This window comes from Manacus vitellinus, unplaced genomic scaffold, assembly GCF_001715985.3.
Source record: "Manacus vitellinus isolate BGI_N305 unplaced genomic scaffold, ASM171598v3 scaffold_2_pilon, whole genome shotgun sequence".
Taxonomy (NCBI): domain Eukaryota; kingdom Metazoa; phylum Chordata; class Aves; order Passeriformes; family Pipridae; genus Manacus; species Manacus vitellinus.
Genome location: NW_021940208.1, coordinates 46,361,147 through 46,388,258, shown reverse-complemented (window position 1 = coordinate 46,388,258; position 27,112 = coordinate 46,361,147). Strand labels below are relative to the sequence as shown.

Sequence of the window (27,112 nt, the reverse complement as noted above, 5' to 3'; positions counted from 1 at the left end):
CAAAACTAACTGCTTAATCAAAAACTACTCCTCCACCCTAAAATGCAAAAAAAAAAAAAAAAGTAAAAAAAGTAAAGGTCTACCATGAATTGAAGTGGTAATTAGTAAGTATAAGGATTAGGAAAAGTAACTTAAAATTTGGATTGAAATGAAGTATGTATTTAGGCAAAACTATATATGTATATATAAACTGTTATGACAATGAAGATGTAGTCAATGGACATCAAAAACAATTTAACTTGTTCAGTGTTTCTTTTATGGGGCACAACTGAGTTACCTAAGCCTAAATTTGTGATGTCATTTGAGATGCTACAGGTTATCCAAGATAGCCACACAGGTCTGGCATATGTGTCCACTGGGACATCCATTCCCTTCTGCCTCACCTGTATTTTCCAGTCCAAAGATATATTGCCCTGAAACAAATTACATGAGCTGAATCACTCATATGATTCCATGACTGTATTAACTACATTAAGAGGATTTTATGCACCTCTCACACTGAGTTTAAATTTCCTACTGCATCCTTCGTGTAGTCTAAAGGCTACAGGCCTTTCGACAGCTGAAAACAAAAATCTGTTGAATAAAAGTAGGGAAACTTCCTGAACACTGCTACTTGAGCACAATAACTTGGAATGTGCATTCTTGAACTGCAGTACATCCATCTAGCAGCAGGAGAGATATGGTCCCATGCTGTGTGTAACTGGATGATTCCCTCTCAAGATAATGAAAGTTGAATAGGAAATGCAACGGGAGGAAATAAAGGTATTGTAAGTTGAAAGACATGTGATGATTTAGGTGTAATGAATTGATACCTAACCAAGAAATAGACAAAGAACTGCTATAGAGAAAAGAAAAAAATAAAATCTCATTAAACACAACTCACAACTTCCAGTGCAATAATTTGCTGACAGTTTAGCAAGAAAATACTATATGACTATTATCAGCCTTAAATTCTAGTATGGGCTGCCTAAATACTCCATCCATCAATGTTTTTATGGCAAATTGGATGCGCTTCTGAACAATCAAGTGCCTAGCATCAAAATTGTATCATGAGTCTCACCTCTGATTTATCAATGTCTATAAGTATCTGAAGGGAGGGCATCAAGAGGATGGTACCAAGCAATAGGACAAGAGGAAACTGATGCACAGGAAGTTCCACGTAAATATGATGAAGAACTTCTTTGCTATGTGGGTGACCATGCACTGGAACAGATTGTCCAGAAAAGTTGTGGAGTCTCCCTCACTGGAGATATTCAAGAACCATCTTGATGCAATCCTATGCCATGTGCTGCTCTACCTGCTTGAGCAGGAATGTTGGACCAGGCAACCTCCTCTGTGGTCCCTTCCAACCTGACACATCCAGTGATTCAGCTCAGATCTTTTTCTACTGCAGTACTGAAGAATTTGACAAACTTTTAATCCCATTTCAATACCCAGTGAATTATAATTTTTTCATTATTCTTGCATTCATTTTAGTTAGTGTTTTTATGACCTACATCAGCCAGTTACAGTCTTTTTCAGTATCTATGTATACATGAATGTCTGGCTTATGACAGTAAGCTTCAGTAGTGATAAGAGATCTCATATCCTAAATGCTGATTTTGGTGCTTCAGTGAGAGGGCTGTTCTAGCTGATCTCACAAGATCTGTGTAAGAGCTCTGAAGGATACTGGTAAGACTGCTGGAGACTGTAATCATCTTTATATTTATTGTTCACTGCTTGAGTCCAGTGGCATTGAGAGGGATTGCTTTGTGGTCAGAGCACTTCATAGCACAATGCTGTTATTAACCCTTAGTCCAAGTTCGATTTGTTAAGTACAGGAAAATTCCAGTATACCTAGGACTGGCTGGTGCAGAGGAGGCTCATGGCTGTGTGCCTGGCTGTTTCAGTTTGTCTTTTCTGCCTGTTTTGTTTGTGTCTCAGGATCAAACTATGTAGGTAAAATGACTGGAAGTGTTACCTGCTGCAAGGGCGCTTGGTATTGTCAGGTACTTGTGAATTTTGGCTGCTTAGAAGGGATGTGTCGAGTGAGACCTTGGGAGAGCATGTAATTGAAGCTGTAGTAGGAAAAATGTAAATGTCAGACACTAGCCACTACTTCTAGTTGGTTTTTAATGTTTGCATGAGATTTCACAAAGATAAATACAAAGTCCAACACTTGGACTGGAGTAATCCAAAGCAACAATTAGTTGTAAGGAAGATAGAAGTCCTTCTTCTGTACCAAGTTCTGGGACATACAAAAAAAGGAAAAAAATCTGTAATTTACATGAGTATAGGATTGGGAATAAAGTGGGGTTTACAAATTAGGAAACTAATAAATTATCTCTTTTCAGTTTGGTTTTCAAAGTCAAGGACAGATATTGGACTTAAATAAACATTCTTTCTATGTTAGACTTATCACAGGTGCAGTTTTCCTTCATGGAGAACCCTGCCTTTCATAAACTAGTATTAGGTACTATTGTATATTTTCATTCTGCTTGGGGTTTTGGAAATGTTTATATATACTAAGGAATATGGTACATTCTCAATGAGTGATGAGCAATAATGCACGTATGTTCGATTACAAGGAGCTTCAAGGAAACTGTTGTCTCATTTATGTAGGTTTGCACTTGTAATGCCACAAACCAGTTAGCTTTGAGTTTATTTGCATTTTACTGTGTGAAAGTAACCACCCTGTTTTAAAGAAATAATACTATTTTTAATATATGCTCATTTTTTTCTTTCATTTGTTCAGTGACAGGCTTATAAGTGGAGTAATATATGCAGCCCGAGTTACTTGCTTTAAATGTGCTTTTCTTCAAAGTGCATGTTTTGTTCACACTTATTTTATTTAGCAAGTGGGAGCTAAATGGGTAAAAATATTTTTTTTTGCCTTTTTTTTGCATATTTTTTTACTTACTATTCCTCTACTGGGAATTAAGACAGATCCAGAAATCTGATTCCTATGGGGTGAGTTGGGATACACTACTGCTGTTGCTTCTGTTACTTATCTTGATACAGCCACCTGAGATTGAACCAGATAGTTCCTCAGAGCTCTCCTCAGAGACATACTTTACTCCCTAAATGCTTCTGTTGTATTTGTTTATTGTGGGTCTCTTTTCTTCTTTGCAAAGTAAAGATATGCTATGCTATCCCTTTCTAATCGGCATTTTTCCTGAGGTCCCCTTGTTAGAGGAGATTTTGGGTTTCTTGTCTGTTTTTCTTAATTCCCTAAAACAATTGCGAATAGACTTTTTTTGGAATTGAGAGATGTTGTGCTATTGCAAAAGCTGCTTTCAGGTGGAGGGTCTGAAGGACACATGTAAGTTCTCATTCCTGAACAGATATGTAGAATTTTTCAAAAACTTACAAGACATATTTCTGTATGTGTATTTTCACTTTCTGTTGGCAAACATTGAGAATGTGTCTTTTTTTCTGCCTTGTACAGATAGGGACACTGTAGATTGTTTTGGGGGGAATTACCAGCTGTTTTCATTTGTATTTGTACAAAGTGTATTAAATAGCACTCATTGATGTCGGTATTTTTTCCAACACTCAAATACAAGAAGGAATTGTGTGGAAGAGAATTGGTGTGTATATTTTGCAGAATTTCTTTAGGGCTTTTATAGATATGTGATATAGATTTATAGATATATGTGTGTGTATGTATTTATATATGTGTGTTTGTGGTTGACATATGCCTAAATAAGTAAGCAGTACTTTTTACTTTTTAGCATTTTCATGAAACACTTGGAATCCAACCTGGAGAAGCACATTTGTTTCTAAATGGCCTTCCTATTGACTTGGATTTTCATGATCCTTTTAGGTAAGATGGTACATCTTGTTTGAAGATTACAGAATTACTAATAATACTGGAAAAGTTGTGCTCATGGTGATAATCTCATCTGTTGCATGAGGGGGGGCCTGGATGTCCTCCAGTAGAGAGAACACTGGTTTACAGTGGTTTTGCTTTGAATATGAACATTGTATAAGTAGTTGAAAACAGCATTTTTTCTTGGATGTTTTTTCTAATTTACTTAAAATTTTACTTACCATGTAAAATTAATTTGGAAATGGAAGGAATCCAATCAGCAGCTGTAAAAAGGTGGGGAAAGTACTTTTGACAGTAAATTAAATGTTTTCATATCCCTGTTTATTAAAAATTAAAAAAAAAAATTGCAGGCATTAAATTTAGATATCCAACAGCTTGGGTTACTTTTGACATGCTTGCAAGTCTCTATCTGGCCACCTTTTATAATAACTTCTGTTAATGCAAAGGTAGTATGCTTTTTGGTATAAGAAATCTTTTTCTAGTTTGTGCAATTATAGTATAATTATTTTGGGTGTGACTTGCCTCTTTTATGCAAGCACTCAAGCCACAAACATCTTCTGTTGCATTCTTCTGTGTTGTCAAGGACAACAAACAGGACTACTTCAAAATTGTTTTTGATGGCCTGCAAAACTGTTAGTAAATCTACTAATTTGTCACAGTCTATAATTATTTATTTTCAATTTTTAACTCATGTCTTATTTTCTTTTCCATAAAGATTCTTAAACTTTCTTGGGCTTAGTATTTATGCTTGCAATTTTACCTATTTTTTTGTCAACCAGAGTTTTGAGATGGAGTGACTTGAATCTTTCATAGTAATTATGCATTTTTTAATGATAGTGCTGGGTTTCATTTCAACATATTTTAGAAGAAAGCTTTAGGAATAGAGAAGACTCAAAATGAAGCAGGATAGAAATGAAGGCAGTTGTAAAATCTTGCAAGCCGTGTTCTACAGTGGAGTACTTCAGGGTTTGTTTCCTTCCCAGATTTGAACTTTCAGATTGTAGCAGGTGTTCTAGAGTCCCACTTGGTTTTCTGGGAAACTTTAGAGGTGTGGCTGTGTGTTTCCTCCATGCTGTTTTCAGGGTTCTGCAGTGATGCAGACTTAGAGCTCACCTGTGTCCCTATCATGTACTGCCTACTTCTCTGCCTACTTGCAAAGCTTCCTCTTAGGATACCCCAGCTTGGGTTTCTGCCTCGGCCAGGACAGTACAGCAAGAAACCTTGTGCTCTGCTGTCCTGCCACGTCTTACTAAAGATGGATAAAATTGCTTCATATACAATAAATGTGAATCAACAAAAGAGTTGTATTGTCTCTTGTAGTTCTGTTTTGAAGTAAGTTAAGGATGTACAATTAGGGTGTTACTAACTGATACATTTTTTCAACATTAGTCTGTGGGAGAATATAGAAAGAAAAATATTTCTAAGACTGTTAATATGAGGATTATTTTTAGTATGAAAAATAGTTTTTATGTCATGACAAGACTTCTGTGTAGACATGTATTTTATCTTCCTGAAAAAGTATCTTAGAGACTCTTAAACTGGAAGGAAAAGTGATGCATGGCCTTCATGAACTTGGAATCAAAGAGGAGATCCTGAGTAAATTTATGAGGTTGCATATACATCCTACAGATAACAGTTATGCACTAGATATTCGTCACTCTTCGATAGTAGTAAGTAATTTTAAAATTATTTATTTAAATATTACATATATGATAATTCTATGTATGAGATAAACTATCTTTTTTGATAGTGTAATTGAAATACTAGTCCTAAGACTATATTTTTGAGGATGATATTCCTTCAATATATTTGAGGAGTAATTTTCTCTAGTTTATACCTTATTAAAATTTTAAGACGTAAGATATTTAAAAGAAAAGAAAAATGTATCTGAGAGTGGTTTCACACTTACAGCAATAGAATTTGACTTTACAGCAATTAAGCTAGCCACATAATACTATGTGGTATCATCCTGTTATGCAAGACTTCTAAGTGTAGTTTACAGGTATGATAAATGAATTGTGGACCACATAAATATTTTGTTTCTAACTGACCAATGACTGAGCTTCAAAATATATGCAGGTTTCACTATAAAGGTTATATACCGGTGAAAAAGGCACTAAAATAAAATTATTTTTACCTGAAAGAGCCATATTTCACTCTTCTGCTTGCCAAGGCTTACACAGAAAGGACTAGAAGAACAAATTGACCACATATGGATTCGTTATTTTGGTATATCCAAAGTGCTGTTACTGCACGTTAAAGATAAATACTGTATTTGGATTACAAGGTGGTTATGCTGGGTTACCCACATATATGTGATATGTTGTTATGATGTTTGTATTGTGAAAGTAGCTTCCACACTTGAAAAAAATGATTTTATTCACATCCTTATGCATAGTACAAATTGTCCTTTTTCCTTTTCCATCCATTAATAGTTTCATGTGTACTGCAAATGAAAACAGTTTGACTGGAAAAAAAAAGAGATTAATTTTAGAAGCTACTTTCTGTTACTATTTAAAAAAAAAAGGGAAGACATTTTATTCTTTGCAGTCTTTCCATGTGTTTCAAAATATTATTATTTATGCCCATGTATTTTACTCAGTGTTCAGTGTGTGTTTTTTAAGTGACTGCCTTTTTGTTTCAGTGGATTAATAATATCGAACAAGATCACAGCTATAGCACATGGCCTGAAAGCTATCAGGAACTGCTAAGACCCACACTTCCTGGAGTTCTGCAGCAGATTAGACGCAATTTACATAATTTGGTAAGTTTGGAGAACTTAATATTTTTGCATAGCGTATCTATTAATATGTGAACAGACAGTTTATTAAAAAATACACATGCTGGATTTATTGTTAAGATTTGTTTTCTATGTGGATCTGCTAATAATAGTGAAGAGTGCTTTGTCTAGTGAGTCATATGCAGTTATTGTCTGATTTCCAGAAATGGACTTGGGCACAGTTTTGTCAGGAGTTTTTGTGTTCCTTTCCATGTTACACATAGATAATTCACTAATATAGAAGAATTTTTTCATAGTACACTACTGAGGGAACTGTCCTTGTTTTAGAGATGGTGAACAGATGTACAAAAAGATTTATGTTTTAAAGGATACGAATTATGAGTGTCTTGTAGCCTAATTTTTCCTCTGCATATAGCATTCTGTATCCCTTAGTGAGTTAAGGAAGCAGCTATTGCTGATTTAAAATATAAAAGGTATGAACTATAGAATCATAAAATGGTTTGGGTTGGAAAGGACCATTAAAGGTTATCTAGCCCAACCCTCCTGCAGTGACCAGTGACATCTTCAACAAGACCAGGTTGCTCAGAACCTCATCCAGTCTGTCCTTTACCAGTTTAAATAGTGGTCCCTCCACAGCTTCTCTGGGCAACCGGTTCCCCTGTGACACCTTTGGTACCTCACCACCCTCATTTCTTCATATTCAATGTAAATCTGCCCTCTTTTAGTTCAAAACTGTTATCTCTTGTTCTGTTACTACAGTGTCACTGCTACTGGTATAAAGCCTCTCTCCATTTTTCTTATAAGTTTCCCTCTACTCATAGGAGAGGTTCTCTAGCCATCTGATTGTTTTTGTGGCCCTCCTTTGGACCTGCTCCAACTGGTCCATGTCTTTCCCATACTGAGGGCCCCAGAGCTGGATACTCCAGGTGGGGTCTCACCAGAGTGGAGCAGAGGGGCAGAATCACCTCCTTTGACCTGCTGGTCATGTTTCTTTTGATGCAGCCCAGGATAAAATTCACTTCCTGGGCTGCAAGCACACACTGCCAGCTCATGTCTAGCCTCTCATCCACCAGCACCTGCAAATCTTTCTCTGCAAGGCTGTTGTCAATACCTTCATCCCTCAGCCTGCATTGTAAACTGGGAGTTGCCTCAACCCAGGTGCAGCACTCGGCCTTGCTGAACCTCTTGAGATTCCCATGGACACACTTCTTGAGCTTGTTCAGGTCCCTCTGGATGGCATCCCGTCCTTCAGTTGTGTCAGTTGCACCACTCAGCTTGGTGTCATCTGCAAATTTGCTGAGGGTGCTCTCAATCACTTGGTCTGTGTCACTAATGAAGATATTGAGTAACACTGGTCACAATACAGACCAGATATTGAGCTGGATGCAACCATCCCACCAATTTCTGATTAGGTCATCCATCAGCTCCATCTCTCTCCAATTTAAAGAGAAGGATGTTGTGGAGAACCATGTCAAAGGCCTTACAGAAACCCAGATTGATGAAATCTGTAGCACTTTGCTTGTCCATTGATGCAGTTGTTTAAAGTGACACTAAGTTCAGTATATAAAAAGACAGTGAAATTACAAGCAATGTGTAATAAAAAATGTATGTTTCTATGAAGCATACATAGAAACAAAAATAAATATTGGCTTAAAACTTTAATTAAAAGATAGAGCTTTGGGAAAGAATTCTTCCTTTCTGTTCACATATTTTTGTAGTCACTCTTTCACTTCTAATGAAGCATAAGATGTGTGTAATATGAAGTAGATTGCATTATTTATTCAGAGTTAAATTTGTTAAATGTAACAACTGTATTATAGAAGTCTACAACATATCATTTAACTATAATCTGAGGGGGAGAGCAATCAAAATTTTGCAAGTTATTCTGCTGCATTTCATCTGCTTTAGCAAATATGATACATTCTAAGGGGAGTTTGCAGTGCAAAGCTGAATAAATAAGGTACAGATGTCATAATTAAATCTACATAAGGATAATCTATCTATGCAGATACATCCCACTTTTAGGTTCTATGCATGCCTGAAAGATCTAATTTTATATTCTAAGCTACACTAAGTGAGAGACTACAAAAATATATGAGACAGAAAGGAAGAATTCTTTCCCAAAGCTCCATCTTTTAACTAAAGTTTTAAGCCAATATATTCCATTTATTTATTTTTGTTTGGTTTTCACAACAGAGAGTCAGTTAAAAGAACTAACATAAAAATAGTCATTATATCCTTTTTAAAATAAAGTTCATTAATATAAACAAAGTAATGGCACAGAGTCTTTCAAATGAGAAAACAGTATCACTTGGTTTGAAGTTCAATAAATGGTTAAATCCTGTTTTCAGCATTTGATCCAAATGCATTAGTTCTGAAGTTATTTTCATTTATGCTTTTAATGTTTTCTTACAATGAATGCTCTAAAAAATTGAAAACAGTTGAGGCGTACAGCTCCTTTGGAAATTAATGTTCTTATCTTGGATTTTATGTCTGACAAAAAAATAAAAGCAGACATCAAGAATAAATGTTGGCTGCATGATATGTTTTCTCTTCTTAGGTACTTTTTGTTGATCCTGTCCAAGAAGATACAGGTGATTACATGAAAGTGGCAGAGTTATTCTACCATTATAATGTACCACTTAGGTAAGGAAAACTGAAAATCTTGAGGAAGAGTCTTTAAATAAGGTTACTTTCCGTTTTTTCTTCTTCATCTTCATCTTCTGTTTTGCTAGACAAAGATGTGAATTTAAATGAAGTCCAACTCAACCACGTTCTAATAAGACACATTGGTTACCCACTTGTGTCAAGCTTACTCAGGTATTAAGTCTTCTTAAGCAAATAGATTGCAAGGGATAATGTACTTGACTGTGTGTAAAATGAACTGCAAAAGTCTGATAAAAATTTGTTTTGTCAAATAGTCCCACTGCAGGCCCTTGTGAAGCTGCATCGTAATCAAAATATGCTGTAATTAAAACATATTTTGAGAGAATTTTTTAAATTCAATTATTTCAGTTGAGGTTGCTTTACTTAACTTTGGTTTTATATAAAAACTTTTAAGACTAAAGCAAGATTGTCCTCATCAAGTTTTGAATTTCTAAAAATTAGCTGTCTGGGTCTGAACTAGTTAGCATTTGAGATAAAGACACTTTTAGGGAACAGTCTGGTTAATCTGAGATGCCTACTTTTAAGAAAAAATGAATTGTTTCGTTTTTATGAAAAAGGAAACTGTTTATTTCCACAGCTTACAAATGAAGGGTTTCCAAGGTTTAGCAAGATGAATTCCATGTTAATTATTTAAAATCTTCTTGGGAAATGTTTTTTGTTTCCTCAATAAATTACATGGTTTTCCTTTTTCTTTAAAATTTTACTATCTCTGATAATTGTTTTATTTTTCTTAATGTTTTATTTTTCAATTACAAAAACATAATGCAGGACAGATATTAGTTACATGTGCGTTTTGTCACTACCTGGGAGACAATACTCCTTCAGTCCTTGAGGAGAATATAGCCTAGAACATGATTTGCCTTTTGTGATACATAACAGCATAAGAGTAGCTAAACTGGGTCAGGGTAAAGATCCATTTTGGTCAGTCTGTCTACAAGAAGCCACAAGGAATTGTCTTGGTATGATAAAAAGCATAGTGGAACCAGTTTCTTTACCTGAGTATTTTTCTGGCATTCATGCATTTAGAGATCAAAGAATTCCTAGGATACTTAGGATACTTAGCTATCCTCAATGGGTTTCTGTTCCACAAACTTTTCTGGTTTTCCCTCAAATTCCTGTAAAGTTTTAGCACCCCCAGTATCCTTTTCCGGGTATTTTCACAGTTGAACTATGTGATGAAAAACTGCTTTATTTGTTTTGAGCCAGAGTTTTAGTAGCTTCATTTACTGTCTCTGCGCTCTTATAAATAGGAACCTAAGCAGTCTATCCCTCTCTCTCTTGATTTTATAGGTGTCATGACTTTATAAAGCTCTGCTGTGTTCAACAGCACTCATTTCATTCCCTAGGTTACAAGTTATTCTTTTCCTGAAAGCTGTTCCAAAGTTTGTTTTATTTTCTGAGTTATCTCTCTCCAGACTTTCCTAGAGTTAATATGTCTTCTCTGAGATGAGAGCAACAGCCATGTACACAGTATTCAAGATGTAGACAAGTCATGGGGTCTATCTTGTCATGTGATATTTAGTTTTGCTGACTGTTCCTATGGCATCCAGGTGACATAAGTCTTTGAGAAAAGTTATTTGCAATAGTGAGATGTAAAAAATGGGAGAAGCAATTAGTTGTAGAACATGTTGCATCTTTATGCATTGATTATTATTTGTATCTTTTTAGAAAACTTGCTGTATTTCTTAATCCCTCTGTCCTGTGATCTGATACACACCTGATTGTCCTGAACACCTGTCTAAATGATTTTATACTGATAAGACAGATTTCATTTTAATAGCCTTAAGATATCTAATGTGAAGTGGCTATCTAAGTGAAAAGCTGACTTCCTAAATCAACCTACTGATTGTAAATATGAAGGTCCACTGAAGCATGGGCTCAGCCTTGCAGGTGGTCGTGTCGTTGTAGTAGCTCTCATGTATCACAGGACCAGCAGGTGCCTCCTGTTCTTGTAGCAGCTATGGCAGAACTGTACGCTTCGTGGAAATACTTGCAAGAAGCACGGTGTTTTGGATAGCAGGAGCCAGATTTGGGTCTCTGATAGTTCTTCAGAAAGACTGTAATTCTCTTGTTTTGCCTTGCAATTTACCTCTTTTCTATAGTTGGCATAAATTTCGATCTTTCAACCAGCTGCTGCATGTGGGACATTATCCAGTGCTGTCATATGTGTGGTCAGGAATAGGCAGCAGCTTATACAGCTGTAGTTCATAGACGGCTGTGGTTGTGTAAGCCATTTTGCGCATTATTAGATGGTTTTGGTTGCAGGTTGGCAACCAGAGACATCTCTACCTGTAGGTTGGCTATAAAGTAAATGTAGAGGAGAAAAAAATTGAATCGCTGCTTCCGTAGAGATTTCTCATGGAGCAGCCTTTTGGTGGCCTGTTAGGTTTGTTTTGGGACAAGTGACAGCTAAAGACAGAGGATTTTGCTGCAGATCTAGTATGTATAGCATTAACTGCAGGTGCTCAGCATGATTCAAGGATGTGTTCTGGAAAACTACATGCTGCCCCAGAGTGCGAAATATTTGCATAAAATCTCTATTTCTGATTCATAAAAGTATCTGGTTTTTACCGTCTTCCTCATGGCTCTCTCCCATTACACAAGCAGGTTTCATGTTAAAATGCTGGTTAAAATGCAGTTCTAAGAAAATGTATTGATAGTAGAGAGTGGAAGGCTTGGAAATGTTTAGAAGGGTTCTGATGGCTTTGGACTCACAAAATTCTGGATGACTGGCAGAATCCATCTTCCTAGTCTTCATCTTTTAATGGAAACGGCTATGTTCATGAATAGGCATATATTTTTTCCTCTTCAGAATCCATAAGTTCTAGCCATGGACATAGATGTGCTCTGTCACTTGGGACTCAGCAGAAGGATTTTTCGTGTCCTTTTCCTATATCATGTATGATGTGGAATGGACTGTAATGATCAGAATTCCTTTCCAATAGTGAAGTAGAGACCAGAAGGATCCTTATTTGTTCTTGGCAGGGAATATAACTTCAGATATCTTCAGTTTTCTCTCTCCTGGGTGTTTAGTTTGGGAAAGACTTTGTGCTTTAGTCATGCTGCTATTTGCAGTCTGTTTGACCAGATTGTCTCATTGCTCAAAGTCTTTGTTCCCCTGAGAAACAAGATCTTCACATCAGTGTCTTGGACTTTTAGGCTTTCTGGATGTTGTGGTTTTACCCCAGCCTGCAGTTAAAGCCCTCAGAGCCGCTGGGTCACTGCTCCTTGGTGAAATGGGGTAGAGAATTGGAAGAGTAAAAGTGAGAGAACATGTGGGTTGAGATAAAGACTAATAGGTAAAGCAAAACCCATGAACACGAACAAAGCAAAACAAGGAATTCATTCACCACTTCCCTTGGGCAGGCAGGTTTTCAGCCATCTCTAGGTACAGGGTTTTCATCACTAAGTGTTGGGCAGATTACTTAAATGCAAACATCTTATTCTTCTGTGTTGGTATTAGAATGCGTGTGAAGCGGATATTGTTTTAAGATGTATGATCTCTTTTTGCTTGTTTATAGAATTGGAATTGTTTTCATTTTAAATACAAAAGAAGAAATTGATGGAAATGAAGATGCTGGAATAGCTCTTTGGAGAAGTTTTAGTTACATTGCGGAGGAATATGACACCTTTCAGGCCTTTACCTCAATAATTAAGGTTAGTTCATTCACGAGAAATCACCTTTTTTCTTCTTTTTTATTAAAATTTGTTAATTTTTAATATAATTAGGATTTTACTACCGTGTGATAACATGAGATGTATGCATTTACTTTATACAGAAATGTTAGAAACATGTGTAGCATTAATATTCTATTATTTGCAGAAATACTTTCCTTCCCCAGAAACCAACTTGCTCTTTTCATTTTACCTATCAACAGGCTGTCTTTAATAATATAAAAAATTAGATACATGCCTTTCAGCTTTTAGTATTTTCTTATGAAAAATTATAATGCTTGATAATGCTTGAGCTGTTCATGAATGTACAAAACATAGAGACGCTCCAGGCTTGCAGCTTAATGCTTGACACAGGCTTTCTTTGTGAGAGAATGCAGGTTCTTGTAAAGACAGGAGGTGAGAGATGAATGGAGGAAAATAAAGTGAGCAGTCCATGTAAAGGCTCTGCAGGTAAAAATTACATCAGAGAATGTGGTATTAATGCATAACATTTTTACTTACATTTCTTTTCTGTTTTTCTTTTTAGTGCTTAGAAACTGATGTCATGGATAAACTTAGAGAGCTTAAGATGAAAGAAATTAAAGTAACTAGGATTACCCTGGAAGAGAAATCCACAGATGTTAGGGAGCTGACATGCATGGGTGACAATTATCCCTGACCAGAATCACGAAATATAATTTACAGTGTGCTTTTTAAAATGTTGTGTTCCTCTTTTTACTTTGTTTCATAATATAAAAAGGAGAGAATGATAAATATAATTAAAAGATTGCAAAAATATAATCAATAAAATACAAGTTTGAGATACTCAGATCTATAGAGGAAAATGTATTGTTCCTCATTTGAAAAGAAGTGGATTGAATATTTTTCCCTTCAAATTTCTATTGTATGTTTAATGAAAGTAATAAAATATTATTCTATGAAATAAAATAACATTTCTAAGGAAAAATTATTACTGTAGGAAAAAGTATCACTGACTAATTTAGGCTTGGATTAATCCCATATAGATTCAGGTAACTACCCATGATTAGGTAGTTTATTGAAAGAACTTAGATTGCTTCTCTAATTAGTGGAGAGAAATAACCTTTCACATTCAACTCACATAAGTGTATTTCCTTTGCCACTTCAGATTTAGACTAAAGGTATAATAATACATTAATCAGAACAGTACTCTGATGTAAAATTGTGTATATGAGCAATGGTGATAATTACTAAAGCAATATAAAAACTTCAATACAGCAATATAAAATTATATTGATACAAAATTTGATAGAGCATTATAAAAAATTATTGTTTATATACTTTTATTAATTTTATTGAGTTATGTTTGACAATTCACCACATTTTTTTAATTTCTTTCTGTTATAATTTTTACAGATGTACCATGAAGTGAGAGATGGAAGTGTTCTAACAGTAGATGATGTGAAAGATGTCCTTAGAAGTGAATACCCCAATGCTGATGTTCAGAGTATACTAGGTGTTCATTCTGAATATGATGAAGGGAGGAAGGTATGTTGAGAGCCAAGTGTTAAGAAATACTGCAGTGTAATACTTAATGCATTTGCTAAGCTGAAGGATTGTTAAATGTTAAAGTAAGTAGATAGAGCACCTTTGAGTCATTTTCTTCAGCTACCATTCAGTCATTAATGGAAATGCTGCAGGGATTTCTGCATTACTACTCTCACTATGAAAATTTACTCTTGCCTGCTGCATTCAGGAGCACAAGTTTTTTTTTTAGTAGTCATGTCAAGTGGTCTCTCTCATGCTGTAGAAATTATATGTGTCTCTGGGTGAAGAGCTGAAACCTGTCTTCTAGGTGGATCATTGTTTTCTTTAATTCTGCCTTCTGGTTATAATATCCTTCGGGAAAGACAGCTGTGGATTTTTATTTAAAGGCTGTAGAGAAGACATTTTTATCTGTGATTGAGTAGACAGTTTTCTGCTAAAACATACATAAAATACCTTTTTTCTCTGTGTGTCTTCAGCCATACTGTTCATACAGTCTTGTGTTCTTGACTCCATTTAATTTATTTCCTTTTAAAATTTGTTATCTAATGTGTATTATATTTCTTTAAAAAGATGTATTGGGGCAGCCAGAAAAAAAGGGTGCTCTATGCCTTACGCTGTTTATTCCTCACTGGAACGAAGTCTAGAGGCTTTGTGTGGCAGGGCAGTTTGAATCTGTCCTGGAAACAGGTGGGTACAGTTAGGAGAAGAAAGTCTCCCACAGAGAATATTAAAGACAGAAAAATAGTCAGCCACCAGGAAGAAGTCCCCTGTACAAGCGGGGACAGTGAGACTGTGTTGAAGACCAAGGAGGAGACAGTGGGATGACAGAAAGATGAACACATAGATATTGCAAGAAAACATGAAACAATGCAGAATATAAGAAGGGAGAGTTGCTTACAATACATCTTTATTTCTCTTTGTCTCACTGACTTTTCTAACTTTGAGGAAAAATCAGCTTGTTCTGATTTCTTATCAAATAAGACTTCACTTATGAACGTAAAAGCCTTTTGAGGTTTTTTTAGGGTACTTTCTTTGGGAAAAGAAAACTTTGTCTCAAGGTTTTTCTCTAATGTTGTTGCTTAATTTTTTTTTTCCTAAGAATGTTAAGCAAAATAAAAGAATATTTCTCAGCAAGTTTAAAACACCATCTACAGAGCTATGATTTCTTTTGTCATTCTGTTTGAGAAATGAGTCCCATCTGTTCCTCTGTGCTTTCCAAACGCTTCTTGTTTTTTCCCTGCTACTCATGAGAAGGTGTGACAGTGAAGAGTGCGTGGAGATTAGAGTTCATCCTCTCTTGATATTAGTTTCATTTTTTGCAGCAGTCAGCCACAGTCTGTTTAATCCTGTGATATTTCTGATGTGATCAGGCAGGAGCAACCTTTTATAAAAGGAGTGGCCTGGGCCCATTGCCTCAAGTGCTGTTTAATGGCGTGCCCTTTAATAGAGACGAGATGGATGTTGAAGAGTTAGAGACAGTTATTCTTCAGAGGATTATTGATGCCACCAAGTTCTTCCAGCGGGCAGTGTTCATGGTATGTTCAACATTCCTGAACGAAGGCAAGATGAAATATTTGGCAGTAAATTGTTTGAGTCATGTTTATCTATTAAGTTTTTTATAATGAGATGGCTTGGAATTAATAATAGCACACCTGCAGTTACATTGTTACATTAATTTGTGGTCATGGTTTTGAAACAGTACATTTAAATTATTCAAGACTGGAGGATCAACTGAGCATATAGTAATTATATTGGTTTTTTCAACCAGAAACTGAGACTACACTGCACTTGTTCATTGAAAAATGTACATCTGATATTTTGAAATACTGTCTGTCTGATATAACTTATGTGGTTTTGACTTGACATAGTCCATAATTTGGTGTATATAGAAGCTTTAAGCTCAGTTGAAAGACTGTACAAATACTTGGTCTTTGTCTTGAAACTATAAAAGTACAGATTTAATTTTTTTCTCTTACTACAGGGTTTGCTAAATGATCACATGAATGCAATAGATTTTCTTATGGACCAGAACAACATAGTTTCCCGTATAAACCCCACTATTCTTGGAGCAGAAAGAAGATACATACCTTTCAGACCCACATCCGGTAACTACTTTTCTCAGATTGGCTGTTGTTATGATTTTTCTTTTTTTTTTTTTTTAATGTTTAACATGTTGCATTTTACATTTTGCAGTTCCATTTGATGTGGAAGACTTCTCTACTTTCTCCTTTTTGGACTCACAAGATAAAAGTGCTGTAATTTCAGACAACATGAAGTATTTAACAAAAAAGGGTATATTAATTTCCTGTATGGGTTATCTGTCTATCTGTATATAGATATTACATAGTTAAATTGTTGAAGTTTGCCAGTAAAATATCCTGAATAAGTCAGTATCCCAAGGATCGCATATAAACAACTACATTTTCTAATATCCTAGTACCTTCTTTAAGGAGCCAGATCACATCCTAATATTATAAGCATAAATTATAATTAACAGGATAGTTATTTTCAAATTTGTAGTTTTGAAATGGGTTGGATGTGGTGACTAGTTGTTTTTTGTTTCACAAACATAAAGTTTAAAAGCTTTGCAAGACTTTTCAGCTTTGGAAACAGACGCAGTTTTCAAACTAATATGATTTTACTTGAGAATGTTAGAGGATATTAAGTTTTCAAGTGACTCTTAGCTGCACCATTATCAAATGCAGAATATATAGTCTTTGTAATATCTGTACCAAAATTAGGTATATCTGTAATTTCAGGAATAATTGATTATATATCTTATTTATTAGCATAAGTATCTTCTTATTTTTCACCTAGTTAGATGGTTTAATTTTGCTATATGAAGCTTTGTCTTTTTGTAGAAAAGAAATAAAATATATTCTGATAAGCTCTGTCAGGGGAAGTTTAGGTTGGATATTAGGAAGAAGTTTTTTACGGAGAGAGTAATCAGACATTGGAATGGGCTGCCCAGGGAGGTGGTGGATTCACCATCCCTGGAGGTTTTTAAGATGAGACTGGATGTGGCACTTAGTGCCATGGTCTAGTAACCACGGCGGTGTTGGATCAAGGGTTGGACTGGATGATCTCGGAGGTCTTTTCCAACCCAGTTGATTCTATGATTCTATGATATTATCACTCATTGATACATTTTATATTTATTAAAACTCAAATTTTTTGTATATTTGAACTATTTTTTAATGTAAACATTCTTATTGCATATAGAAGTACATTCCCTTGGAGTTAGAGGAAATTACAAGAGGGGGCATATTTCTGCATAGAATTTTACCTTATTTACTTCTAGGAGGGAACAGTTAACAATTGCTCTTAACTAGTCCATCAAGAGACAGAATAACCATGTTAACAAAGTGCTGTTCTTTCAGTGATTTTTATGTAATATTTACAGAGTTTTTACTTATTCCGTTTTCAGAAGTAAATGCCAAATACTTAAATTTCTTCAGAATACAGTTATTTGGCTCTGTTCGATTCTGTGTCTTCAACCATAGGGACATCCCAGCTAGCTGTCAAATGACTGACTTTCAATTTTAGGCTTATTTGTAAGATTGAGATCTCTTGTGTAAAGCCCATAACCTTTAAACTGGAATCTATGTTTCATATCTCTGTCCCCAGTATGTTTCTCTAGACCACAGCAAGAGTTAATAATAACCTCTTCCTAGAATCTCACCAGAACCTTTGAAAATTTCTGTCTATATGTATTACCTTTTAGGGGATATATGATAGACCTGGGTAGACTGATATTCTTCTACAGATAATTTTGCAGAATTTTTCACATACCATTCCTCTTCTGTGACAAGTAAAGAACAGGAGACTGCAGAGCAGAAAAATAGGAAATTTTCTGCAAATACACTTACACAGTAGTTTACTTTCTTTGGACTGTATTTATTATTATTCCCATTTGTGTCCAGAAGGTTTTTTCCAGCATTTAGTTGAAGGACTCTACTGCCAGAGAAAGTGGTTAGCCTAGTTTATGCATTCTTGTAACTACTTAATTCTTCTCATTTCTGGCTATATGAGCAGCCTCCAATCCAATGTTCAGAAGTAACCTCTGGTAAAGCAGATCTTGTTAATTGGAGCTATCTTATTACTTAGGGCCCTTTTGTTTCAGTGCTGCAACAATGACTTGGCTCTTTTAGTGACTTTGTCCTATTAACATGGTAAATTACCTTCTAAGAATCCTATTTCAATTCAGAGAACAAAAGATTCTGATGTGGCAAAGATTAATCTTGCAATTGAAGTCAGCAGTCAAACATACACATAAATTTTGAAATCTCAAACAGAATTAATTCATTATTCATTAGTTGTGAGAAGATTCTCCAGAAAGTAATGCAGGATTTTCTTTAATTTTCAGATGAAGATGCATTATATGCTGTTACTATCTGGATTATTGCTGATTTTGATAAGCCATCTGGTAGACGACTGCTTTCTAATGCCTTGAAAAGCCTGGTGAGTTTCTAGTAGGTTTTATGAAATTAATTATTATGAATATGTTCTTAACAACGCTCTGCACATTCAATAATTATACTGCTACATAAAGGTGTAACAACATTTTTTTTGTGGGTCAGGTGCATACTTGAGAGACTGTGCTTTTGTTTTGCCCAACTGCCCCCCTGAAATGATCATTTGGTTGGTTCATGGGCTCATGACACAGGAGAGAAACTGTGACACTGTGTACTAAAAGGGTGAATGTCTTCCCAGTTACAGACTTTCTCCCATCAGGTAGCCTAGCATGTGACCTGGGCCAAGGAATTTAGCATACTGCCTGTTGATGTGAGCCATTATGCAGTGTTCTCCTGTTATATGGCATAGCTGTGGTCATGAAGCGACCATTTTTTCATGTACTGTTTGTGTGCTTCAAAGACAGATTAATTTTTGTGTGTGTGTTCTTAATATGTTAGGAGGATCATCCACATTCATGAGTTTGCTTTTTTTTTTAAGTTCTGTATTAATAATAGGATTTAAAGTATAAAATACAAATATGTAAATATACTTTATAAAGTATAAATGTCTCATGTGAATATAAATGATGAAAAACTCTCAGTTCGGGTCAGGTTAGGAGAGTGCTTAAACTGAAATTGGGAAAGCATCTACATTTTCCAATCAGGAATGAAATAGGAACCACCCTAAGGGAATTAGAAGATTGGTATCTTGCAGAGAGCCTGTGATAACAAGTATGTATTAGAGAGAGGCTTTAAAAAACGTAAAGAGGAATATTCAGTACAAGTCCTTGTTACAGAAAAACAATTTCAGTGACCCAAGCTTGACATGTCTTCCATCTGTAGTTTCGTTTTCTGCCCACCACTTCAGCAGAGGAAAAATTCCATATTCCCAGCTAAGAGGTGAGAACTGCCTAGGCAAGTCCCCATGTGTTAGTAAGGAGAATCTAGGAAAAAAAACTATTAGAAAAAACCATTCTGAATAAGGTTTGTTGAATCTTCAATGCAACAGCAGTTTAATTGGTTGTCTTCATTCTAATTCATAGATTGATTCACATAAACCTCCTGTACTGCTTGGTCTAGTGACTTTCAAGTGTCATGACAAAAAAACAGAACCAGTATTTTTCTGAAGTCCACTGATTTGTATGGAGGTTCTCCTTTCTAGTCCCTTTTGTCTGTCAAATCAGCGTCTAGTAGAATTTCTGATAGTTGCAGAATTGGCACAAACACCTCTTGCTCATGACTTGCCATCAGCATTTGAAGAAAAAGTGCAAGAATCTGGGCGGGAAAGTGGCTGAAGGAAATTCACTTTTAACTATTCCAACTAATATATACTGTTTTGAAAACTACAAATATATTTTTACTTCATTTGAAAAAAAAGCTAGAGATGTCTTAGCTGGAAGAGACCTTTAGAGTTCATCCAGTTCAGCCTCCCACTCAGAGTGGGATTACTGCCTTTATTAGATCAGGTCAACTGTAGGTGTGTCTGAAGGATTCCTGGAAATCTCCAAGGAGGCAACTCTGTCCCCTCCCTTTAGAATTTGCTCTGGTGTTGCACTGCCTTCCTAGTACAGTTTTTTCTGCCAGGCCAAAATTTGTGACCATTAACCCTTGTTATACTCTGCTGCTACCAAGAAGGATTTGGCCCCAGTCATGTTTTTCGTTCCCCTTCAGTAGCAGTTGGTTGCTATTAGAGTCCCTTGTAGCCTCCTCTTTGCCAGACTGAGCAAGCCCAGGTTCTTCAAGTACTTCCTCGTAGTCTTCTGACCATCTTAAAAGCCCTTTGCTGAAGCCTCTCCAGCATTTCAATATCTTTTACTGCACTGGGGGGGGGACCATAACTGTTTTAACAAAGTTTTTCTCAAGGGCTGCAATTTAAAGTTTGCTAAAGTTTAGTGTGTTGAGTACCAGTGATTGCACTACTTATTTTTTTATTCCTAACTGCAGTAAAGTCCATTTACCTTTTCTTCAGTTAGTGATGCTATTTGATCCTACCTTAGAATCCTCATGCTCTCTGGTAAAATTTGAGTGGCATCACTGACTTTAGCAGGTGAAAGATTTTTCTGCTGATTAAGATTAAAGGGGTAAGTGGATAAATTTGCTTGCATTTATTTTATGTTTAGTTTGATAGTTTTTGAAAAACAGAAAAATGTCTACAAAACCAGTTCTGAAGTCTGTAAATGAACACTTGTGTATATCCTTTGTTAAAAATACTCTTCTGCAAAATGCTCAAAGGCAATTGTTCTATTAAAAAAACCCTTCTCTTTAAAATATGTATTACACAATAGGTAAATCCTTTCTAATCATGTTTTAACTCCTAGTTGAAATTATGAATTATATTACGGCATTGAAGTATATTTTCTAAAGACAAATAGCTGCAAAAAAATTAAATACTTAAGTTCATTTCACAGAGACACGAATACACTACATAACAGCAGATGGAACTGTAAATGAATGTGCTTATTATTCTGTATTTTTCTTTGCAGAAAACAAGCAGTCATACACGAGTAGGGATTTTGAACAATCCTTCATCAAAAATAAAGGAATCTAACACAGCCATTGCAAGAGGAATTTTGTCTGCTTTTCTAACACAAAATAACAGCAACTTAAAAAGTTTCCTCAGTAAACTCAGTAAGGAAGAGACAGCAAAATCCCTTGCTGCTGGAACTAAAATTACTAAATTCCTCATCCCAGTGAGTAAAAACTAAATTAGATTACTTTCTTTTTCATTTTACATATATTTTATTGTAAGGGGGCATGGTTGAGAGTGACAGTGTGTGGCCAAATATTACTAAGTTTATAACCCTTATACAGTTTCTGCTCAAGCAGATTTGGATTTTTGGCAACTTTTATACAGTTGAAGAATAAAGAATTTATTTAAAGTCAAGCAAGAGTACTGAAAAATAGAAAGTACAGATACTGGATAACCGAAACCAAAATAGTTTATTTTTTAATTGTTGATTTTTTTTGATAACTCTCAGTTAAAATTACAATATTAATGTTTTTCAAGAATTAAGACTTCAGAAGTAACTTTTTACTGCTGCTGTGGTTGTGAGCAGTAGTAGGCACAGACTGAAGCATTATACAGTTCTGGACAACATTTTCTGCTGTGTTTTTATGCAAATTCATTGGTTTAAAATACAAATGTTGCTGATTTCAAATTTCTCATGTGGAGTGGAGCTGAGTTATCAAATAACAACTGCTAACTACAGGTTTTGTTTCAGAAGGAGCTATAAATTGTCATCTTTTTAAATAGGAGGTGTTGCAAAACTAAGAGAACTCTGGCAACATACTGGAAAATTAATTAGTTACTTTGAGTCATACTTTTATTTCTTTAATAGATTTTGAAAGACGTAAAGGTAGATAATCAAGCAGGCATGTTACTGATTTATCTTGTTTTGTTTATTCTGATACATTAGTTGTATCTGAACGAATCTATTTGCTTGGTCTGCATATTACTAGTGAAGAAATACATATCAGGAGAGTTTAATATAGCAAGATAATTTTGACAGGTAAGGCACAGTGCCAGTGTAAGTTTTGACATTTTTTCCCACTTTGGACATGGATTTGTTGTATGTCTTACTGGATGATGTTGGCTTCCCCAAAACATATTCAAGTTGTACCCAGTGGCCACATGAATGACTGTTAGGTTTTTGGGGTATTATGGATTTTTTGTACATCTTTTTCCTAAAAGTGAGAATATAGTTCAGTTCTTAACAGAAAATGTTATTTTTCATGCAGCTGTGTGCTGGATTGTGGAAAAAGTGCTTACCCTCAGGCTCAGTTTACCTCTCACGGTTATTCAGAGTTGCCCCAGGGTAAAAACAGCACCCTAGCTAATTGTGAGACCTTGGCTCCACAACAACAGTTGTGTACTTACACTGAAGTTGAGGTTGTTTTGCTTTGATTTCTCATTACCACATAACTTAAAAAAAAATCTTTGATTACCTCATCTGTTACAAAATTTATTTTTGCTGAATCATTCCACCCTCTTATGCTTTACCTTTGCTTTAGGGAATGGATGGCAATACTTTTGAGAAGAAGTACAACACTTTAGGACTGGATTTAATTAAAACCCACCAGATGTTCTGCCAAGAGGTTCTTAAACTGCTTCCTGGGCAAATGGCTGTTATGAGCAATGGCAGGGTAAGAAAGAAAGTAATTCATCACTCAGTCTTCTTGTAGGAATTTTTTACTTCCTGGAACTTCAGTTTCAAGCTAAAGAAAATGCATTATAATAATTTCCCAGTTATTCATCCTATAGTTAGAGAATGGTATGAATGTTTGCCTTTGGGGTTTTTTAGTTTGTTTTACTCCTGTTTTTTTCATGAGCTCTATTCCATTGAAGCTGCTATGTATGTGTGTAATTCCCACAGCTATTTTAGAGTTAATCTGACGAAATTCTCTAAATGGTTTAATATCTGATTTTTTTATTTATGATATTTAAGAATAAATTTTGATCCTGAGCTTACCTATATTATACCACATAAATAAATATATATAAATTACATTGTCTAGGTTAGTATTTCAAGCTGTAAAACACCACATTTTTTATAAATATTAAGTTGTTTTATAGTCTTAATTCTTAATATTCAGATAAAAGTATAGTAATTTTTTTGTTTCTTATATGTATATCCTGGAACCAATAGCCTTAATTCCAGTGTGTCTGTAGGTGAACTGTGGTTTAAAAAATACAATGTTGCATTCAATATTTAGTACTTTTTAAATGACAGTCAGTATCTTACATTGTAAATAAAATCTATACAGATTACTCCTTTACTCTTTTCTATTTTCTGTTTATTGCTCCAGCATTAGAAAGAAAGAGATACTGTGTTGGCATCTCATTACTGGAACCTCTCTTTAAATTGTGACTTTAGTTATTTTTGTGCATCCTAAATGCTTCTGAGATGCAACTGAAACACCTCTAATAGACACACAGAAAACATTTCTGTTGATGAAGCATAAAAGAATTGTTGGCTTTTTTGGTGTCAACTCCCCCATAGCTAAATATGCAATGTTATTTTATAAATTATTATTACTGTTTTCTATGCCTAAAAAGCTCAAATAATGTCATATTTTAAGTTTTGGGGAAATAGGTTTCCTAAAAATACTTGGATAAATTTGATAATGCACATTCCATCTGAATGTGTGTTTTCACTTAAAAGATTACTTTAAAAAAAAGATATGGGATATCCTTCACTTCTATCCTAGCTATTTCAGCACTTTAGTTTCATGAGCAAATTAATTTTTTTTCTAGTTATAACTTGTACAAAATTAGCATGGTATTTTATAATCACACTGTGGTTTCATCTATCTCATACATCATTAATACTGATAAACAGTCAAAAGTGAAATAACTCCAGAGAGGTTACATAACCTCTCATTTTCAGGAAGCAGTTGAATTTTGGGAGAGAGGCGTTCAACGCCAAACTTACATCATGACATTCTACATCCTGGGCACTGTGTAAGGTGACTTGGGTCCATTTAGCTTGGTGGAAGTTGAGTAGAAAATCCAAACAGCATCCTCAAAGCTATTTTCTGGCACTTCAAGGCACCTTCTTTTCCTTCAGACACCAAAATAACATAGTAGTTCTATATCTTGTCTCTTATTCTGCATTTCTTATCCTTTACTCTTTTCTTTCTTTCTGTACATTCTGCTTAGAATGGATAGAAAGCCTTGAGAAGTTAAGATTGTGCTCACAGAATTAAACAACTAAATAGTGTAGTAGACAGACAGTAATTTGAGTTTAAATTAATGTACCTAACAGAACTTCTTCTTAACCTTAGAGTTGTTATTTCTAAGTAGTGTGTTCCTTTACAAAGGGACGTATAATGAAAGATAGTATTTTTTGTGATTGAAAATTAACTGTAATCACATAACTGTAAAAACCTAATTCTGCATGGTTACTATAAAGTTTAGTGTTTTATAGTTACTAATATTGAAGTGTATGGGGATGGGGGTTGAATATTGTGCATTCATTTAAAATATTAATGTATTTTTACTTACAAATGGAACAGTATTGGGACATTCCACACTTAATGACATTTTTTTCTCTATCTAAGGTACTGGGTCCTTTAGATGAAAATGAATTCTATGCAGAAGACTTTGATTTGTTAGAAAAGATAACATACAGTACCTCTGCGGAGAAGATTAAAGCTCTTGTCAAAGAGATGGGAAACAGCAGTAAAAGGTAAAATTCTCTTGCATTTTGAGGCTTTATGATGTACTGTCTTGTTTATTGCCTGTGACAAATTAATTATCTTTTTGCATGGGAAAATATGAACAAAGGTTCAAGTATATAGTCATAGTACTCTCCATGCTATATATATACACTCTACATGCACTTAAAGTGTTTGTTGTTTGAATGCTGTATATTTGCTATCCTCTTACTTAGCATTTGAATACTTCTGTGCAGACAGGTTTGTCTGTCCTTCATTGCCTGGTTAGCATTTCCCTGACAGACTTAATATACTTATCTACTCCAGCCTTTACCCCGTTTTCCAGAAGAAATTACACATCTGCTAAATTCTGTATCACCTTTATGCTTGGCTGATTATGCTATTTAACATAGTTTTCCACTATATATATAAACTGTGTATTTTGGTTTTCAACTGCCTGTGTCATCCTGCTGGTGACAGCCTCTTTGTTGCCTCATTGTTACAGCACAGAGGAGAATAAAAGGCATCCTGTGTTACTCAAAAGAAGTGCACTCTCTTGTCATCGCACATATATGTGATGAGGTTAAGGCATAAGAGATCCCTGTGTGTCCAAAAAATCACATCCTCTCCAACTCACCTCATCTCATGTGTGCAGACAACATTCACACATGTAGAGATGAGTTCTAGACATCTTTTAGTCTAAGGATCCAGATGATGTACAAAGAAGAGAGAAAAATTATATTATTTTTACAATATCTGTTGGCTTTTAAGTCTGAGTATCATTTCTGTTATCTGGAAGGACTGGCACAACTGAAAGAATCACTACCAGAAAAAAAAAATCAGCAAGAGTTAGATATCCAGGAGACAAGTAGTGAGAAGCAAAACATTCAGACAAATATTGTGACTTAGTGACACTGAAAAAAAAATAAGAAAAAGAAGGAATAAAGAGTTATAAATGTCAGCAGATTGTAGCATCGAAACTGTGTGGCTGAATTATAATTATGCAAATTTTGCATCAGTTAAAATTAAGTGTGCAGTTCACAAGCTCTAAGGCTGTAGTGGTTCTTGGGCATTGTCATGCTAAAGGTTTTAGTCCTCAGAGCTACAAATACTGAGGTGATAATTCCTTTAAAGAGTCCAGGTTTGGGATATGGGCTTCTTAAATATTATGCAGACAGACAGACAGACAGACATTAGAATATAAATGTTTTATTCCTTTTCTAATGAAAAAGAACTATATGTGCTTTATTTAATATAGTGGCAGTGATTTGATTATGAAAATAGATGCCCTGCTGTCATCTTTGCCTAAAACAGAGACGAGACAGGATGCTGAATTACTTAAAGAGCAGCACAGGTAAGTTCTGTCTGTCGTGATAATGCATTTACAGTACTTTCATATAGAAATTAGAATGTACTGATGACTACATGAGGTCTCTGGAAACTTGAGTAAGCATTCCAGTTTGGAAAGAAGTTGTTGATTCTGTGTCTGTATGAACAACCTGTTCATCTGCCATAGCATAATGTGTTTTTACTTTTTTCTTAATAAATTAATTAGTAATACCTAATGATTTTCCAACCTTATACTTTGCTGAAAAAGGAGTGATTACAATTGATGTGAATAGGAGTGGTTGATTCAGAGTTAGAAAACTTGGAGTCAATACACTTACTAAGATGTTAGAAGGAGTTCCACTGATTAGAACTAAAAGAAGTCTCCACTAATTTTTGTTAATGTGGAAAACTAGCACAGCTTTTTATGTCTGTGGATCTTGATTACTGTTGCCAAGACTGATATACATGTTCTTATACCTGGATAACAGTTTATGGCTTAGCAGTGTCATTCTTGACCACAGCTAATACAACTAGATTACATTAAAATGCAAATTAATAGGGCTCACTGGCAGCTAATTCCTTAAGGAAAAGCGAACCCCCTGTCATCAGCCAGCAGATTTAGACCTGGGAAGCTCATGTGTCTTTAGTATCCTTACTTGTGTGTTGACTCCTTGTGTTTGGAATACTGCATTTAGAAAGTGAATATGCCCTGTCACCTTTTGTTGTTATTGTTGATGAATGAGACCTGAAGTACCAAGATGAGCATCTGTGAAT

The 27,112-nt window shown here is 35.1% G+C and overlaps 1 protein-coding gene across 5 annotated transcripts in view; it reads left to right on the top strand.

The window, feature by feature from the left end:
- UGGT2 (UDP-glucose glycoprotein glucosyltransferase 2) overlaps positions 1-27,112 on the top strand; it is an 82,139-nt gene that overhangs the window by 26,809 nt on the left and 28,218 nt on the right. For all 5 annotated transcript variants that reach the window (XM_029960976.1, XM_029960975.1, XM_029960974.1 and 2 more), the window contains 14 exons: positions 3,714-3,805; positions 5,331-5,481; positions 6,456-6,575; positions 9,112-9,197; positions 12,740-12,875; positions 14,268-14,399; positions 15,770-15,934; positions 16,381-16,504; positions 16,593-16,691; positions 18,766-18,860; positions 21,337-21,543; positions 22,865-22,996; positions 24,914-25,041; positions 26,268-26,363. In XM_029960976.1, the coding sequence (XP_029816836.1) occupies positions 3,714-3,805; positions 5,331-5,481; positions 6,456-6,575; positions 9,112-9,197; positions 12,740-12,875; positions 14,268-14,399; positions 15,770-15,934; positions 16,381-16,504; positions 16,593-16,691; positions 18,766-18,860; positions 21,337-21,543; positions 22,865-22,996; positions 24,914-25,041; positions 26,268-26,363 (1,763 nt within the window). The remainder of the gene's footprint in view (positions 1-3,713; positions 3,806-5,330; positions 5,482-6,455; positions 6,576-9,111; positions 9,198-12,739; positions 12,876-14,267; positions 14,400-15,769; positions 15,935-16,380; positions 16,505-16,592; positions 16,692-18,765; positions 18,861-21,336; positions 21,544-22,864; positions 22,997-24,913; positions 25,042-26,267; positions 26,364-27,112) is intronic.